Genomic DNA, 17,525 nt, shown 5'->3' with positions numbered 1-17,525 from the left:
CTGTTTAGACATTCTGGATGGTATGTTGTTTACAGTCTGAGGCAGGGAGGCTTTGTTCTAACAGGCAGTTACATTACTGGCTGATCCGCTTGAACTTGCAGAGGCTTTGTTTTCTATTTTGTTGGTGTGGGTCTGTTTTGATTTTGCCAGTAGTGCTGGAACCCTGGAAGTCCTGAAACCTTCCAAGGTTTCAATGGAAAGCCCAAAGTGTTTACCAAGCTCCCTTAACTTGGCAGAAGTTAAGGTATGTGCTCGGTTATTTTAGTTTTCCAGCTGTTGCTTTCCCTGAGCTTCTTGGAATCCTCCCCCATGCATGCACACTTCCGAGGTTAACCAAGGATTTATTTGAGGGTGAGCTGAAATTTGAAGCCCAGCAGCCTGACTTGTGGCCTCTGTGTCCTTAACCACCAAGCTCAAAGCACCTAGTTCTTCAGAGGAAAATTAAAGAAACCCATCCTCCTGCCCCAAAGAGCACCTAAATGCACTCATTCTAAACACCCAATGTTGTTGACATTGCTGAGTAACTGACAGAAACACAGAAGTATGAAAATAATGGCATTTCCTGAACATCTGTATTTCGCAGACCCTACACTTCTGTGTTTTGACTCATGTACTCCTCACAACAGCCTCATGGGGGGGGGGGTACCACTGTTATCCCCGTTTAACTGATAAGAAAGCCTTGAAATCCTTTTCCTGCGAAAAGCCGTGATGTGATCTTGCTCATTCTGGATCCAGAGGCTGCAGGTCCAGAGGCTGCTCATTCTGGATCCAGAGGCTGCATTGCTCAGCCTCTGACTGACACGGGGCTGAATTGGGCCTCTCTTCTCCCACCCACCGAAGGGCTCGGTCGTTCCTGGAGTGACTCTAGGACAGAGCCGAGGACATGATCCTGAAGGGCTCACGCTCAAGCGATCACCTGCTCCTGCTGCCGAGATTGTCCTGCTATCAGACAGGCCGCCTCGGCGTTTCTTGGCATCGTTGCAAACTGACGTCACACGCACCACAAAGCGTTGAGTGTCGATTATCAAACGGGGGACAGCACGTTCCCCCACCCAGGCCACTCCACGTCGGGGGGCCTGACACACCTCTCACTGAGCTTCACCTTTACTGTGTATTTAACTGATTAATGAAAGGCCCAGAGGGGAGTTCCTGTCGTGGCGCAGCAGAAACAATCCAAGTAGGAACCATGAGGTTGCAGGTTCGATCCCTAGCCTCCCTCAGTGGGTTAAGGATCTGGCGTTGCCATGAGCTGTGGTGTAGGTCACAGATGTAGCTCAGATCCCACATTGCTGTGGCTTGGTGTAGGCCAGCAGCTATAGCTCCGATTTGACCCCTAGCGTGGGAACCTCCATATGCCATGGGTGTGGCCCTAAAAAGACAAAAAGAAAGAGAGAAAAAAGAAAAGAAAGACCCAGAGGTCTCGGGAATGGAAGCGGTTTCATTAAAAATCACGTGCATGAGGCCACTGAGTCCTGGCCTGACTGAGAGCAGCTGTGGGGGTTGCTTTTAATTAACCAAAGGAAAGCAGGATATTATGCTCGTGCTGGTCCATCAATGCCAGGAAGCCCCGGTGCATTCCTGTGACGTGCACAGGGGTTGCAGCAGCTTAAGAGCAGCAAAATGCACTTAGGAGGCACCTGCTGGAGAAGGTGAACCAACAGGAGGGCCCGGTTACTCGTCCCGTCTTCTTATGAAGAATCCCTCCCAGCAAAGTTGTCTCTGTAGAGCCAAGAATGCACCACTTAGGAAACATCAGAACATCGCTTCTGGCTGGAGGTGTTCACTGCACCCACAGCACCCTGTACACGTGAAAACACGTCTTTGAAACGAGTCTCTGATTTGCTTCCCAAGCACAAATTCAAATCCATTTTGTTCCTGTCCGTGGGGAGGATTCCTTTATTTACACACAATCACTCCAATGGGCATGCATTGTGGAGTCCACCAGTGGCTCAGCAGGTTAAGGATCTGGCATTGTTACTGCTGTGGCTCCGGTCGCTGATGTGGTGCGGGTTCAATCCCTGGCCTGGGCAGTTTGGGCATGCCGCAGGCTCGGAAGAAAAGACGTGTTTACTGTACAAGTAAACAATGGTCATTTAAAATTCTCTTCTACTAAAGCTGTAGGTGGAAAGAATATACATCTGTTTAGCTAGGAAATATTAGAAATATTTCTAACAATTAAGAAACATGAGATATTTAATAGGTATTTTGTGGGCAAAAGAAGTTATGAAGGCTTGGCGCCAGCCTCGCGGGGTGTGTGCAGTGGTGAATCGGGGATGGAGGAGCGGGAAGGGCGCTTGGTCTCTGCTGGGAGTCTGGCACCTTCTAAGGGGTTTTATACACCCTTCCCCTTTTAATTGCCCCACTCCCTGATAGGCAGGGATTAAGGTCTCCATTTGACAGACAGGAACACTGAGGCTCAGAGTGCTTTACTGTGACCCAAAGCACCAAAGAAGGATTTAAGCCTCATTCTGGCTCTGAAGCTGTCACCTGGCCCCCAGCTGGCCTCTGGGGAGCAAAGGCTGTGTCCTGCCTCGTGGTGGCCTGAGGGCAAGGTCATGTCTGCTGGGGACATTTCAGCCTGAGAAAGCGACGGAAATGGAGGCCACAGCATCCTGTCGGCAGCTCCCACCGGGTTCCCCGTCTTCCTGATCCCCCTCCCGACCATCCAGGCCACCCATGAGAAGGCTGAGAGAAGCCAGCGGGGCCCAGGACGACAGGCCAGAGCTGAGCGTCTGCATCCCGGGCCCTGGGCCTGGGGAAGGACGTCCCCTCCTTCCTGGAGTCCTGGCTTCCTGCCTTTGTAAGAGCTCTGGCCGCGGAGGGCTGGAGCCAGAGGGAGGCTTCAGAGGTCAGGGCTGATGAGACTGCCCAGCCAGTGTCCAGGCCACGAGGCCCGTACAGGCTGGCAGATCGGACAGAAGGGAGCCAAGGTGCTGCTCGTGCCTCGGCACCACCCACCAGGGCTCCTTGCCAGGCTCACGGCCAACAGCCCGTGGCAGAAGGCCAAGCCTTCCTGCCCAGACGTGCTGGTGTAAACAGCTGGTCCAGGAGTCGGACGATGGGGAGCCCGGCCAGGACCGTTTCTGTAGCTCACGGAGACTTCTGCTCCTGCTTAGTAACCCAAACAAAGACATCGCTGCTATTCGCAGGTAGATTTTTTTAAAACACCACACAGATGGATAGTAAATGTAATAAATATGTTAGTCCCGCCTTTACAAGGTGAAATTCAATCAGGATAAAGCAAAGACCTACACCTGACCCCAAAAAAGCAGCTGCTTGAGTGAGAGAAGGGGGGGGATGTGGAGAGGGGGGAGAAGAGGGAGGGAGGGAAACAGAATTTCGCCTTTTTGTGCAGCTTCAGGCGTGAAAATAAAGGAATTGGGGGCTGGTGCCCGTGAGCCCTGAGTGGGCTGTTGTCGGAAAACCAGGCACACAGGTATCAGGGCTGTTCTTTAAGCCAGACTTCCTATTTTAGAGCAGTCTTGGGCTCCCAGCAGAACCGGGCCGCAGCCTCAGCGCGTTGCCAGGTCCCACGGCCGCACGGAGGATGGGGCGGCCCCAGACGGCAGATGCCTGGGGCGCCGTCTGCAGCGAGCGGACCGGGCTGCCATCTCCGTGACCGTGGCGGGCATCTGCTCTTGGTCTGTGCTGGGCGATGCGGACGGGCTGGGCCCAGGTCCGTGTCACAGGCCTTGAAGAATTTTCAACCAAATTGGAAAGGCGTAGGGCAGGGGTGCCGGAAAGGTGCCCGGTGGGGGGAGTGCAGCCCGGCACCCAGGCGTTGACCCTTGTGCTTCTGAGTTGGCATAGAGTTGGAGCGGGCGGCTGTAACCCATGAGGCTGGCGTAGCTGGGAGTGGGCTGGCCGAAGGGGCACCAGGGGACCGTCTGGACCGTCTGTAAGCCTGACACCCGTCACCATCCAGCTGCCTTCCCCTCGAATTTGCCTGACCATCAGCAGCGGCATCAGCATGTTTCTGTCACCATCCAGCTGCCTCCCCTCGAATTTGCCTGACCATCAGCAGCGGCATCAGCATGTTTCTGTCACCAGCGCTGACCTGGTGGCCCCAGATCACCTGTCACAGCCCATCGACTGGGCCTGAATCCCCCCCGCCCCCGCTGCCCCAATCCTCTCCTCTGCCTTGGTTTATCTGACTCTTCAATCCATCCCTGCTCTTCCTGTGATTGTCATTTACGGTTTGTCCCAGCTAACACCCAGTAAGGACTCGAAGGTACTGCTGCTGCTACATAAAAGATCATGCGAGGAAATAGACATGTTAAATATTCTCTTTCTTTTTTCTTTTTGTCTTTTTTTTTTTTTAAGGGTCGTACCCAGGCATGTGGAGGTTCCCAGGCTAGGGGGTTGAACTGGAGCTGTAGCCACTGGTCTATGTTGCAGCCACAGCAACACGGGATCCGAGCCTTGGCTGCAACCTACACCACAGTCCACGGCAACACCTGATTCTTAACCCACTGAGGCCAGGGATGGAACCGCATCCTCATGGATCCTAGTCAGGTTCATTTCTGCTGAGCCACAATGGGGACTCCTTAACTATTCTTTTCTTTTTACAATGATTTTTATTTTTTCCATTGTAGCTGGTTTACAATGTTCTGTCAGTTTTCTACTGTACAGCATGGTGACCCAGTTACACATACATGCATACATTCTTTTTTCTCACATGATCAGGCTCCATCATAAGAGGCTAGACATAGTTCCCAGTGCTACACAGCAGGACCTCATTTCTAATCCATTCCAAAGGCAATAGTCTGCACCTATTAGCCCCGAACTCCCAGTCCATCCCACTCCCTCCCCCTCCCCCTTGGCAACCACAAGTCTGTTCTCCAAGTCCATGAGTTTCTTTTCTGTGGAAAGGTTCATTTGTGCGGTATATTAGATTCCAGATATAAGTGATATCATATGTCTTTCTCTTTCTGACTTCCTTCACGGAGTATGAGAGTCTCTAGTTCCATCCATGTTGCTGCAAATGGCATTATTTTGTTCTTTTTGATGGCTGAGTAGTATTCCATTAAGTATTCTTTGGAAGTGATGGAAATATGGGACAGGATGTCTTCACATATTCAGTATTGAAACAGAATCCAAATGACTATTGTTTGAAAAGTGAACCCCAGCTCCTCCCCAGCAGGACAGCACCTTGCTGGTGGCTGTCTGGCTGCCCAGCCACTCCCATTCAGACACAGGAGGCTACACACTCTGCAGGTGGGGACCACGTTTCCCAGGCAGTCCTGCATCCCACCATAGATGCTCAGCAAGTCTGTGTGGGATGGGCGGATGGACGGGTGGACGGATGGATGGAAAGGTGGATAGATTCTCCTTTTCAGTTTGGTAACCTTAAGACGCAATCATAGAAAGACATAGCTGGTTTTTCCTTGGGTTCTCTATGGCAAGCAAAACAGGACACGTTCAGAAAGAACTTCCAAAGCTTCCAAGGTCATGTGGGCAGACCTAGTGTGTAATTCAAGCATGCCAAACACAAACCGGTTTTCATGGTTGAGCCACTCTGCCCCAACCCAAGAGAATCTAATCCTAATGGTGGATGTTGAGAGCATTTCTTTGGAGAATACAGAAGATCAAATCCACGAAATTCACACCAAAAGTAACTGTCTGACCGAACTTCCCAGAATTTGAAAAAGCACGTGTAGGTGGAAATGCAACTTTAGTCAGGAAGTGATATTCGATGGGACTGCAGAGCCCCCTACTGGCGGCCGCAGGAAACGGTCCTCTGTAACTTCTGAAAAGTTCAATTATGAATGAATTACATTTAATTGCCCATGACCTCAAACTATCTGGGAGTAATTTAAATGAAGCCTTTTCACTGCTAAATGAAAATTAAAAGAGCAAAGGATACCATTTTTCATTAACAAATTGGCAAGGAGTTTTTTATAGTTAATACTTGTGGAGGAGAAGAGTGAAAAACAGACCCACTTGTTTACAGCTGGAGAGTGTGAAGGAGGGCCTCCGGGAAGGCAGGTGGATGGCACCGGTGAAAACGTGAAGCGCTGGCACGCACCCAGATCTAGCGACTTCGTGGACCCAAAAATGCTCAGCTAAGCGCCCTTCAGTTTAGCAAGAAAAGAGAAAACCATCCATATGTTCAAAAAATGAAGATTAGATCAATAAATTAGGGGATCCCATGTTAAAATGATTTGGAGAAATAAATTTCATACTTAAGCAAACAATATGATTTCCTTAAAATCACATCGAGGAGTTCCCTGGTGGCTCAGCAGATGAAGGACCCAGCGTGGTCACTGCTGTGTCTCAGGTTTGATCCCTGGCCCAGAAACTTCTGCTGGTGTGGCCAAAAACCATATATAATAAATAAATAAAATCACATTAAAAAAATCGGAGTTCCCATTGTGGCTCAGTTGTTAACAAATCCGACTAGGAACCATGAGGTTCGGGTTCGATCCCTGGCCTTGCTCAGTGGGTTAAGGATCCAGCGTTGCCGTGAGCTGTGGTGTAGGTCACAGACTCAGCTCAGATCCTGAGTTGCCTGTGGCTGTGGCGTAGGCCGGTGGCTACAGCTCCGACTGGACCCCTAGCCTGGGAACCTCCATATGCCGTGCGAGCGGCCCTGGACAAGGCAAAAATGCAAAAAGATAAAATAAAGTAATCAAATCCTAAGAATAAATAGGAACACGAAGCAGTGTGTGAAGCACAAGCGCATGTTTGCAAGTGGAAGAAGGGCTGTGAAGACAGGACACGCTGACGGTCCATTCCCACTGGAGGGACAGGGTGTCGTGTCTGTGTCTGAATATGTGCTGTGAAATTTCCACCAACCAGTGCAGCTTTTGCATAACAACGAAGGACCAAATTTCCAGGGTCAGGGGACAATATTTCAAAGCCCAGCCTTGCCTGCTGTGCATCTCAGATGTCCCTCCACCCCCAGGCACCCTGCCTGCCCACAGCCATCCTCCCCCAGCAACAGTGGAGCAGAGGGGGCCAGCCCGATCAGCCCCCTCAAGGTCGTCCTCTCCTGCCTTCCCTCCCCCTCCAAAGCCACCTCCAAACGCTGCCCAGTCCGCATTTCCTGTCTCTGTCCCTGTCCCATGTACTCCCAGCTCCATGTCTCCTGGCCTCTGTCCCCACCAGTGACCTCCTGGTTGCCAGACCCCCGGGCCAGCGCTGGCCGCCGTCACCCGCCTGCTCCCTGCCCTCCACCTTCCCCGGCTCCAGGGCGGCTCCCGCCTCTGAGCCCCTTGGTTCTCTCCTCCATCGAGGTCTTTGCCCGTGGTCCCCACTCCGCAGCCCTAGGCTGGCCTCATCCCCCGCTCCCCCGTCCCTTGGGTATCCTCTCCATCCGACCCCAGGGCTCTGCCGTGTCCTGGCTGCCCCCTCGAGCCCTCTCCAGCCCCCAGACCCGGCAGTCCTCCTGCTGGACACCCAGCCGCCCTGGGCTCCCATGGCCTAAACCGACCTCATCATTTCCCCTCTTTGCTTTACAGGCTGTCCACCCCCATCCCCCAGGCCCCCAGCATAGGAGATGCTCTCTTTCCTCACCCCACCCGTGACGGGTCTGGCAGGTCCTCAGTGTCCCACATCTATCGCCTGCCCTCCGCCACGCAAGATCCCTCAGCCTCTTCCTCCAGAGGCCCCTGCCCCGCCTCCCGCCTCACCGCTCACCACGCCCCCTGCACACACCCCCGCACCTAATCCCAGACCCTGGAACAGCCGCCCACCCTGTCATGCCTCACCCCCCACCAGAGGAGGTTTTCTCGAACACAACCAGGGTCCAAGGTCATGACTTGAGTCCCTTATAGACTCTTCACAGCCTCCAGGACAGAAGCAAACTCCACAGCACAGCCGAGGCCTTAGTGACACCTTCCAGAAAGATCCCAGCAGTCCTGGGTGGCAGACAGCTCCTCTCCTGAGCGTGGCAGGCACGACGCCCCTCCCAGCTCTGGGACCTGCTGGAGGCCATTGTGAGGTCTGTCAGCTTTAAAACGCACCCCACCCCACAGTCTCCACCCCTAGGTACCCCTCCCCTGTGTCCCCCTCTTCCTGTCATTGGTCTTCGCTGGACCCCATTTTCCTTGGGCAGCCCTCCCGACCCCATGTTTACCCTCCCCTTCCATCAGTGGGCTCCTCTTTTTTTTTAATGCTTTTTAGGGTCACACCCGCAACATATGGAGGTTCCCAGGCTAGGGGTCGAATCGGAGCTGCAGCTACCGGCCTACACCACAGCCACAGCCATACTGGATCCTTAACCCACTGAGCGAGGCCAGGGATTGAACCTGCATCCCCGTGGATACTAGTTGGGTTCAGAACCCACTGAGCCACGACAGGAACGCCCTCTTTTTTTCCCTCCACTGGTGGGCTCCTCGAAGTCAGGGGCCCTCAGCACCTAGCCCTGTGCCCAGCACATCAAAGCCCCTCTGTAAGTGATCTTTGAATGAAAAATGAGAGAACAGCTCCCATTCTCGTGCCAGGCCCAACACAGTAAAACCAGGCTTTCTTCCTTGAGACAGCTTTTAAAACAGCTGTTTGAAAACAGCACGCTTGCCCCCTGGATTCTCCTCTCCAAGCAAGAGTCTCAGTTCCTTCCCTTCTTGCTGATGGGAGAGGTGTTTGCCTGGAAGGGCCCAGGCTTCTGTGCCCCTCTCCTCAGCCCAGAACGTAACAAAGTCACCAGATGTCCCCTGATGAGCCCTCGCCACCGAGGAAGGTCAGGGAACTATAGCTTCACGCTCTGGAGGACAAGACAGGGGTGGTTTTAGAGCCCTTCTTCCTGTTGGAGTGAAAAGCAATAGAGGAGGACACAGACCAAGGGTGAGGAGATGCTTTGGAGCAGGCATCTTGTCTCCATGGCAACGTGGCAGCCTGCTGCCTGGGCGATAGCCCGGGCCTGGGGGTGTCGGGCGACTAGGGCTCACTGCATGCCGCCCGCTTCTCCACGCGGGTGGGTTACTGCCTTCTCTCCCCGCCTCTGACCCAGTGTATCAGAGAGGAGCAGAGGTGGGACGTGCTTGGCCACGCCGGTGGCACATGGCCAGGGAGTAGCAGGGGTGTGACTCTGGGGGCCATGGCACAGGACCGTGCCCTGTGTTGTTTTTATCGAAGAACATGCTTGGGAACCTTCGGGTCTGTTCATTGATCATCACTGAGCCCTCCCAAACCACACGTCCACCAAGCCCTCCGCCCACCCTCGGGAGCCCCAGAGCAGGTGACAGCGGAGGAAGGGATTCCTTCACAGGTGCGTGTTGGAAACACAGGAAGTGTGGAACTCCCCACCCCACCCCCCACTCACCCCCATGCTCTGAAAGGACGCTCAAGTTCAAGGACCAAGCCTTGGCTTTCACATTCCACAGAACGGCGTGACCAGGTTTTCAAAACAGCTTTAAATAAGGTGCTAGAAATAAGACGGCCGGCTTCAGATTTATTCCAAGCCATTCAGACGCCTGTATTTCAAATCCATCTGTGTAGCTTATGTTGTTAAAAGCAGAAAGAGACTTGGAATCCTGGGTCCTCACATCTGCCGTTCCCGTCAAGGACAGCTGGATACAGAGAATGGGGCACAGAAATCAAAGCCATGGAAAATCCCTGGGTTTTGCCACATGGACCCAGGAGAGGCTGAGCTGCTGCTGGTGAGCACACGAGTTAGCCTAAGAGCGGGGACAACTGTTTATTCGAAAACGGCTCTTCCATTGGTTTCAGTTCTAAAAGAAAGACTTTTCAGAGGGATTGAAAAGAAAATGATTTTGCCTTTGTTATTATAAAGCATCTTCTTAGGAGATGCTTAAAGCCTTTTGTGTGCAGGATCTCTTTTCCTTACTTCCTTTGAGGGCTGGAAGTTAGGGAGCTTTTGACTTATACCCAAAATAGCTTTTAGCGGAACAAGGGCTCCTTGGAGCCTGCCCCCTCGGGGCACTGGAGTAAGTGCCCTGACCGCAGTGGGCAGGCCACACTGGAAAGAAGCTGTGGTTCAAGTCAGGAGCTGAGAGAACAGACTTGGGGATGGCTGGGTGTCGGGGGAGGATGCCCAGCTGTCTGGCTTGAGTACGTGAGGGGACCTGAAGGTGTGGCCGTGCCTCCAGCACAGACTGGGCAGCCATCAGCCTGGCCGTGCGTCCTGCTTCTGCTGTTCTAGCTGCTGTTCTTATGCTGGACCGGACACTTAGCATCTTTGAGTTTCCCCATCTGTAACCAGGGACGTTTTCCCAGGGTTGTAGGGAGAGTGGATGAGTTAATCACAGGTGACATCCTCCAAGGACAGCAAACTTGGGATTCTGAATTCTTTGTGTGTGTGTGTGTGTGTGTGTGTGTGTGTGTGTCTTTTTAGAGCCACATCTGTGGCACATGGATGTTCCCAGGCTAGGGGTTGAATCGCAGCTGTAGCTGCTGGCCCACACCACAGCCACAGCCATGTGGGATCCTAAACCCAGTGAGCAAGGCCAGGGATTGGATCTGCATCCTCACGGATGCTAATCAGATTCGTTTCCACTGAGCCACAACAGGAACTCCTGGATTCTGCGTTCTTAAACTCTGCGGCTTGGAGTCTAAAAAATAACACGAACATAAGAGTGATTGGCTGGTGCTGTTGCCTCTGACTGTCCTGGCACATGTAGGACTGGAATACACGCAGCCCTGGGACTGGCACCAGGATCGAGCTAAATCCGCCTTTGTCTTTGAACTTGCATAATCCGCTTCTCTTGGTACGTAGTGCTGGGGGAAGCAGGCTCCGCCTGTGTTCCCCGTGATTTTTTCCCATCATTTATGAAATGTCCATCTTGGTTTAAAACTCACACCTGCTGCCTTAATGATGTTTAAAGAACTACAAAAATAGGAGCACATAACACTGTGTTCACTGTGGCTGGAGACGGCTTTTATCTGTCACAATTTTGCACAAAGCACAAATTGTTGCAAAAATACCCAAACTCCGCTCTCATGGGGGCGCTTTGAAGAGATCGTTAGGTGTGTGGCCATTATGCACGGGCCCACGGTAAGTCCCAGCACTGTCACCAAGCCCCACTCACCCAGAGGGGCTCAGAGCCACCTTCCAGAGAAACCGTGGCCACAAAGGCACAGCCGGACAGAGACGAACCAATGGCATCACAGGTCCTGGGGCTGAAGCAGCTTTTCTCGTGATGAGCAAACTTGGATCCACGTGGGAGCAGGCCGTAGGCTGCGAGTAGAACGCAGGGGCCAGTCTCCCTTCGTTTGCAGCAGAAAACTGCTGGTTTATTTCAAGCCAAACCGAGTGAGGTTTGGGGTCCTGGATCAGAATGTGCCGACCCCCTAGCGGGGAGAGCCTGGCAGCACCGGCATCTTACTGGGAAGGCGGGTACAGCCCTGAGTGCCATGCATCCCACCAGGCCAGTCAGCACGTCCCAATGTTCCCCGGGGGGTCAGGTGTGCACCCCCAAAGAAGATGCGTTCGCAAACAACCTCTTCTCTTTGCAGGTGGCCCGCCAGCTCCAGCCCTCCGTGGTGTGGATCGGAGACACAGAGAAAATCTTCTACAAAAAAGTCCCCCAGGCGGAGAAGGCGGTGAGGGCTTTCTTGATTTGGCTTTTCCCCTCCTCCTAAGGGACTCGATACCGGGGGCCACCTCGATTCCCCGGAAGGTCTTGCTCTTTCAAGGGAGGAAGGAGACGGAGGGGGAGCCGTTTCCTTGCCCTGAGCACTTGTCTGTTTTCGGAAGGATCCAGTGTCTGATTTTACGAGGCATAATTTAGAAGAAATGAAAGTATGGGGGGGAGGGGCGTTAAATCCACAAGGGTAGGACCCCGAGGTGAGGAAGCCTCGAAGAGAACTCCTGCTCGGTTACAGCCAACGGCACACACAGGAGTTATTATTAGGATTTCCTATTGTTCCTAATAATAAATAGCAAAAGCCCTGAAATTTAGGAACAAAGACCGACCATAGAGCCGCCAAGTGCCCCAGTTCGGGGCTTGGGGGGGCCCTCCGTCAGGCGCTTCCTTCCTCCTCTTCTCTCCTTTCAATGGCTCCCCTCCCCCGCACTTCCCCCCACAAATCACCAGCAAATTTCCCACAAGTTAAAAAAAATTTGCAGATAACACATGATTGTTATATATTCCACATCAATTTGCACCAAAGCAAATAGTGGTTAACTGTGAATTTCTGATTAAATTCATAAGGATTTTAATCACTTTTGATCCTTATGTATTATACATCATTTTTAGCAGGTAGGGATGATTTGGATAAAGAATGAAAGCTCAATCTTTTCTTCCCCAAATGAGCCTTGATTGCCCTGTCATTTCAGAAACTCTTGAGGACTCATTTATTATTTAATCTGGGAATCTGGGAGGTAGCGCCCTCTGCTGGCCAAGTTGCTACATTTAAAAAAAAAAAAAAAAAAAGTCCACACCACACGGAAACTTGAAGGCAGCAGTTACTATGAACCAGACCACAAATCTTTTTTTTTTTTTACTTTCCCCATACATTATTTTTTTTCTACTGTGCAGCATGGTGACCCAGTTACACCTACATGTATACATTCTTTTTTCTCACATTATTATGCTCCATCATAAGTGACTAGACATAGTTCCCAGGGCTACACAGCAGCATCTCATTGCTAATCCACTCCAAAGGCAATAGTCTGCATCTGTTAACCCCAAGCTAAGTCCACAAATAAGAAATGCTGGAGAGGGTGTGGAGAAAAGGGAACCCTCCGGCACTGTTGGTGGGAATGTAAACTGGTACACCCCCTATGGAGAACAGTATGGAGGTACCTTAGAAAACTATACATGGAACTACCATATGACCCAGCAGTCCCACTCTTGGGCATATATCTGGATAAAACTTTCCCCAAAAAAACACATGCGCCCGCATGTTCATTGCAGCACTATTTGCAATAGCCAAGACATGGAAACAACCCAAATGTCCATCGACAGATGATTGGATTCGGAAGATGTGGTATATATACACAATGGGAATACTACTCAGCCATGAAAAAGAACAAAATAATGCCATTTGCAGCAACATGGATGGAACTAGAGACTCTCATACAAGTTGCAAATCTAAAGAGAACTGTAAGGCCGGATTTGATCCAGGGTGTAACACCTCTTGTCATCAGAAGCTTTTTCTCCTTCATGGGCAAGGCCTCTCCTGCTGGACCTCAGCCCAGGGAGTAGGAATTCAGATGTGTGTTCCAGGCCTGCTCGGTCCTCCACCTTAGCTGGCTGTGTGTCTCCGAGAAAGTAATATAACGTCTCTGAGCCTCCACTTCCTTAACTATCAGATTAAAGGGTTTCAGAGAGCAGCCCCTGAGTTCACAAAGCCCCTTCCCGCTTGGGCTGTGAGTTAATTTGCCACCAGCAATTCAGTCTTCTCATCAGCACATCTGAGTTCAAGGGGAATAAGAGGGTGGGTGCACCCTTTGTGAGAGCTAGAGGGACCCTAGGGAAAGGGCTGCGGGCTTTGCAGGAGCAACAACAATGAAGCAGGGGGGGCCAGCAGACCTGGGAGGCGGGGCGAACTGGCAGGGAGCCGGCAAAGGCGTCTCCAGGACCCTCCCTGAATCGGCCCCTGTCTTGCTCACCCTGAGACGTACGCTGAGCACCGTCTCTGATTCCCACAAATGGTCACTAACTGTCCCCTCCCTGTAGAAGACAGAGGCTCTGGGTGGCACAGAGTTCTGTCCACCCCACCGTAGAAGAGAATGGCATCCATCGGGGGAGTAACTTCACGGGGGACCATGAGTCACGCCTCGGAGAATCCCAGGACGCCTGATGGGGACAGGCTGAAGGGACCCTCAGTCCGCAAGTGTCCAGCCCAGCGCAGACAGAGCCTCAAGGGGGGTGTCCAGCCCTCCAGCAGGGTGGGCCTAGCTCCAGCAGCATCCCAGCTAGAGCAGATCGTGGTGGGCAGGGAACCCCAACCTGTACCTCCTCTTCCGGCTGCAGTCCTGGCCCCACGCTAGAGGGTAGGGCGCCTTCCCATCTTGGCCCGTGCTGGGCCAGCTCTCCCGGCCTCTGACTCCATCCTCACCCAAGTCCCTCGGCCTCTGGGGCCCAGAGCAGCCGTGAGCAGTGGACGTCCACGTTCTGAAGGTGACTACCAAACGCCAAGCAGACGCAAGGCACCAGGAGGCGCCAGGAGGGATCCCAACGAGGGGTCACTGCATCACCCAGGGGACGGCTGGGCCCTTCTACCACCCTCCGCAGCCTCCGTCCCAGAGGCTTCTCTGGTCCAAAGGCACTGAGACCCAGGGAAGAATGTCCACTTGCAGAGAAACCAAGCCACCGCGGCCTCCACCCACAGCCACCACTCAGAGCGCTCCCAGTGGCCGCCCAGGGGATCTGAGGGCTTCCAGGAAATCTCCTCTTAAAAAAAAAATCATTGCCACAATGACTAACTCCACCCTCTACCTTTGGATTAAGCTCTCCCCCTTTTTAAAATATTTTTTGGCTGCACCCAAGACATGTGCAAGTCCGCAGGCCAGGGATCGAACCCCAGCCACAGCAGTACAGCAGTGACAAAGCTGAATCCTTAACTGCTAGGCCACCAGGGAACTCCTGGATTAAGGCCCTTTAGGAGGGAGAATGTGGAGACTCACCTGGTCATAAGGAGTGAGGAACTGAGAAGCTCCAGGGCGTGGAGCTGCGGGCTGCGGGACCCCTAGGGCTGCTGCAAGAGGTGGGAGGCACCGGGGCACAAGGCATGAGTCAGGAAGCTCCCAGCAGCCCTGGGAGGGAGGCAGCCTGCCCTGTCTTGTAGGAGGGGCAAAGGCTCGAGAGGGTGCCCAGCCTGTCAAAGGGAGTGCTGGGTCCCTTCTCCCTCCCGGAAGCAGCTGTGTGCCAGCATCGGCCTCCCCTTCTGCCCTCCGCACTTCTGCTCCACCTGCGTCCGCTCTCCGCCCTCCTCAGACGGCATCCTGAAGATGCTCGCGGGCCCTCTGGTCTCAGAGCCAAGGATGCTGGGCTCCGGAATCCCCCGCATTCTTGGCCCTCCTGCCCCCTACATTGTCCTCCACACCCAGCCCCCAGGGACCCAGCGGGTGCCAGGACAGCGCCCTCTCCCCCTCCTCCTGGGAGGCAGGCCAGCCTCTCCACCACCCGTCTGTGGCTGGTCGGCTGTGTGTGAGGCGGAGGCGGTCAAGGACTTGAACGGCCAGGCTGCCACTGCATGTTCTGCTCCATTACCCTTCATTCCTCCATCTAGCAGGAGCCTTCCTGACGTTGCAAAAGGGCCTCCGCCAGGACTCGCTTGCTTGGCTGGGGCTGCTGCCGCCGTGGTTTGGTGGAGCTGAGTGCAGAAAAGCAAGTTGAAACCGCCGCATCGACGTTAGGCACTAATTGGAGACTGCCCGGTTGTGCGAGGCTGGCCGGTCCAGCGGTGGGCGCGGCGGCTGTGGCGGTTGCCGGGTGACGGTGGGGACGAGGCTGGTGTGATGGAGGAGCACGCGGGTATCATCCATAGTGGACGCGGCTCTGAACTGGAACAGGGGCGGCCCAGGGGCCGGGGAGAGCTGACCGCAGGGCTCCCCTTTCCTTTCCATCCCCTCCTAACGGGACGCCCCGTCGTAGAGGATGTCACTCGACGTGGCCCAGGACCAACACTTGTTCTCCAAACAGGCTGGTTAAGGTCCGTCAAGCCTGCAGTTTTCAGGAGACACCAACAGCAGTGTTGTCTTCTGCCTCAGAATGGGCAGGACCGCACCACTGTCCCCATGGCAACCAGGCTGCTGGGGATGGGCTCAGACCTGGCAAGAGTGGCGGTCCCCAGCCTCACCAGGGTCCCGGGGTCGGTCCTTCTTCCAGCGGAGTTTGGGCAGCTCCACGTGCACCCATGCGCATCCCGGTCCCCCCGCCCCCACCAACTTGCATTCTTCTCCATCAGGCTTCTGAGAAGTCCAGTCTCTCCTCACCATCCAGGCTCCCTCTGCAGCCCACCGCTGGCCACTTGATGTCCCCCAGCTCCATGGAAACTGTTCTCACAGAGGTCTTCTTTGAAATCCGTTTGGCCAACAAGCCCCACGTCGTGAAACCCTCCTCTTCCTCAGCCTCCATGACCTTGCCTTCGGCTGGTCTCCTCAGACCCCGCCAAGACTTCCTCCTGCATCTCCTCCGTGTGCATCTACCCATCCCTTAAATATATTGGCCCTGCCCGAAGTTCCATCTCAGGCCCGCAGACCTTGTCTCTCTCCTCGTCCTTCTTAGGCACCATCTCACAGAGCCAAAGCGCGCCCTGCTCCATCCCCAGCCTGAAGCCCTCCCCCGAGGCTAAGGTGCAGTTACCCGGAATCAGCCATGGGACACCTCTCCCGCAATGCTGCCACCTCAGGCAGGGCCTGTCCAGGTGGACCTCCTCCTTCGCTGGGGACCACATCGCCCTGCTCCTCCTCCTCCTGCTTTTTCAGGGGGTTACCTTTTTTATTTACGTATTGATTTTTAATTTTTAATGATTTTTATTTTTTCCACTACAGCTGGTTCTGTCAATTTCTGCTGTACACAGTGACCCAGGCACACACATTATTACATCCATTGTTTTTCTCCCGTGATCCTCCATCCTGCTCCGTCATAAGTGGCTAGATACAGTTCCCAGTGCTTTGCAGCAGGATCTCATTGTTTATCCACTCCAAAGGCAGTACCTTGCATCTATTAACTCCCCAGACTGTGCATCCCACTCCTTCCCCCTTCCCCTCAGCAACCACAAGTCTGTTCTCCAAGTCCATGATTTTCTTTTCTGTGGAAAGATTCATTTGTGCTGTACATTAGGTTCCAGATATAAGTGATATGGCATGGTATTTGTCTTTCTCCTTCGGACTTAGTTCACTTAGTATGAGAGGCTCTAGTTCCATCCATGTTGCTGCAAATGGCATTATCTTGTTCCTTTTTATGGCTGAGTAGTATTCCATTGTGGATATGTACCACATCTTCTTGATCCACTCCTCTGTCAGTGGACATTTAGGTTGTTTCCATGTCTTGGCTGTTGTGAATAGTGCTGCAGTGAACATAGGGGTGCGTGTGCCTTTTTCAAGGAAAGTTTTGTCTGGATATATGCCCAAGAGTGGGATTGCGGGGTCACGTGGTGGTTCCAATATTTAGTTTTCTGAGGTATCTCCATGCTGTTCTCCATAGTGGTTGTACCAGTTTACATTCCCACCAACAGTGCAAGAAGGTAAGCAGTTACCTTTTCTAATATAACCACTTTTTGCAAGAGAGCTTGGGGTCCACCCTGTTAAAATGAACTGTGAACATCTCCAGACCCTCCAAGCCTCATCTACCTGCAGTGGATCTTTTCCTAGTACGGGTGTAGATATTCTACCAGAATCTCAGCAGAGGGCTTTCCTCAGGGGCCCTGGGCCTGGGAGGCAGTTTCTTAGAGATGAGCCGTTGACCTCTTATCATTCAGTGCGGTGGAAACTTGGGGAGGAGCTTTTGACACCATCATTTTCTGCTCTGCTGGCAATATTGCTAGTTTCCTCCAAATCCTAAAGCCCCCAGTTTTTCTGACTCTCCTCTTTAAAAACAGCTCTCTTCCGTAAAGGGGGCCTCACATTGATTTCTGACCAGCACTTGTATTTCAGAAGAATTACTCAGTAT

At 53.1% G+C, this 17,525-nt stretch overlaps 1 protein-coding gene across 1 annotated transcript in view; it reads left to right on the top strand.

Moving 5' to 3' along the window:
• The window catches only part of IQCA1 (IQ motif containing with AAA domain 1), a 168,879-nt gene that overhangs the window by 133,149 nt on the left and 18,205 nt on the right, over positions 1-17,525 (top strand). The window contains exon 16 of the mRNA XM_047773843.1: positions 11,419-11,505. Within this exon, the coding sequence (XP_047629799.1) occupies positions 11,419-11,505 (87 nt within the window). The remainder of the gene's footprint in view (positions 1-11,418; positions 11,506-17,525) is intronic.

The sequence above is a fragment of the Phacochoerus africanus genome, chromosome 3, assembly GCF_016906955.1.
Source record: "Phacochoerus africanus isolate WHEZ1 chromosome 3, ROS_Pafr_v1, whole genome shotgun sequence".
NCBI lineage: Eukaryota > Metazoa > Chordata > Mammalia > Artiodactyla > Suidae > Phacochoerus > Phacochoerus africanus.
The sequence above is the reverse complement of the archived record's forward strand: the minus strand, read 5'-3'. Positions and strand labels throughout refer to the sequence as shown.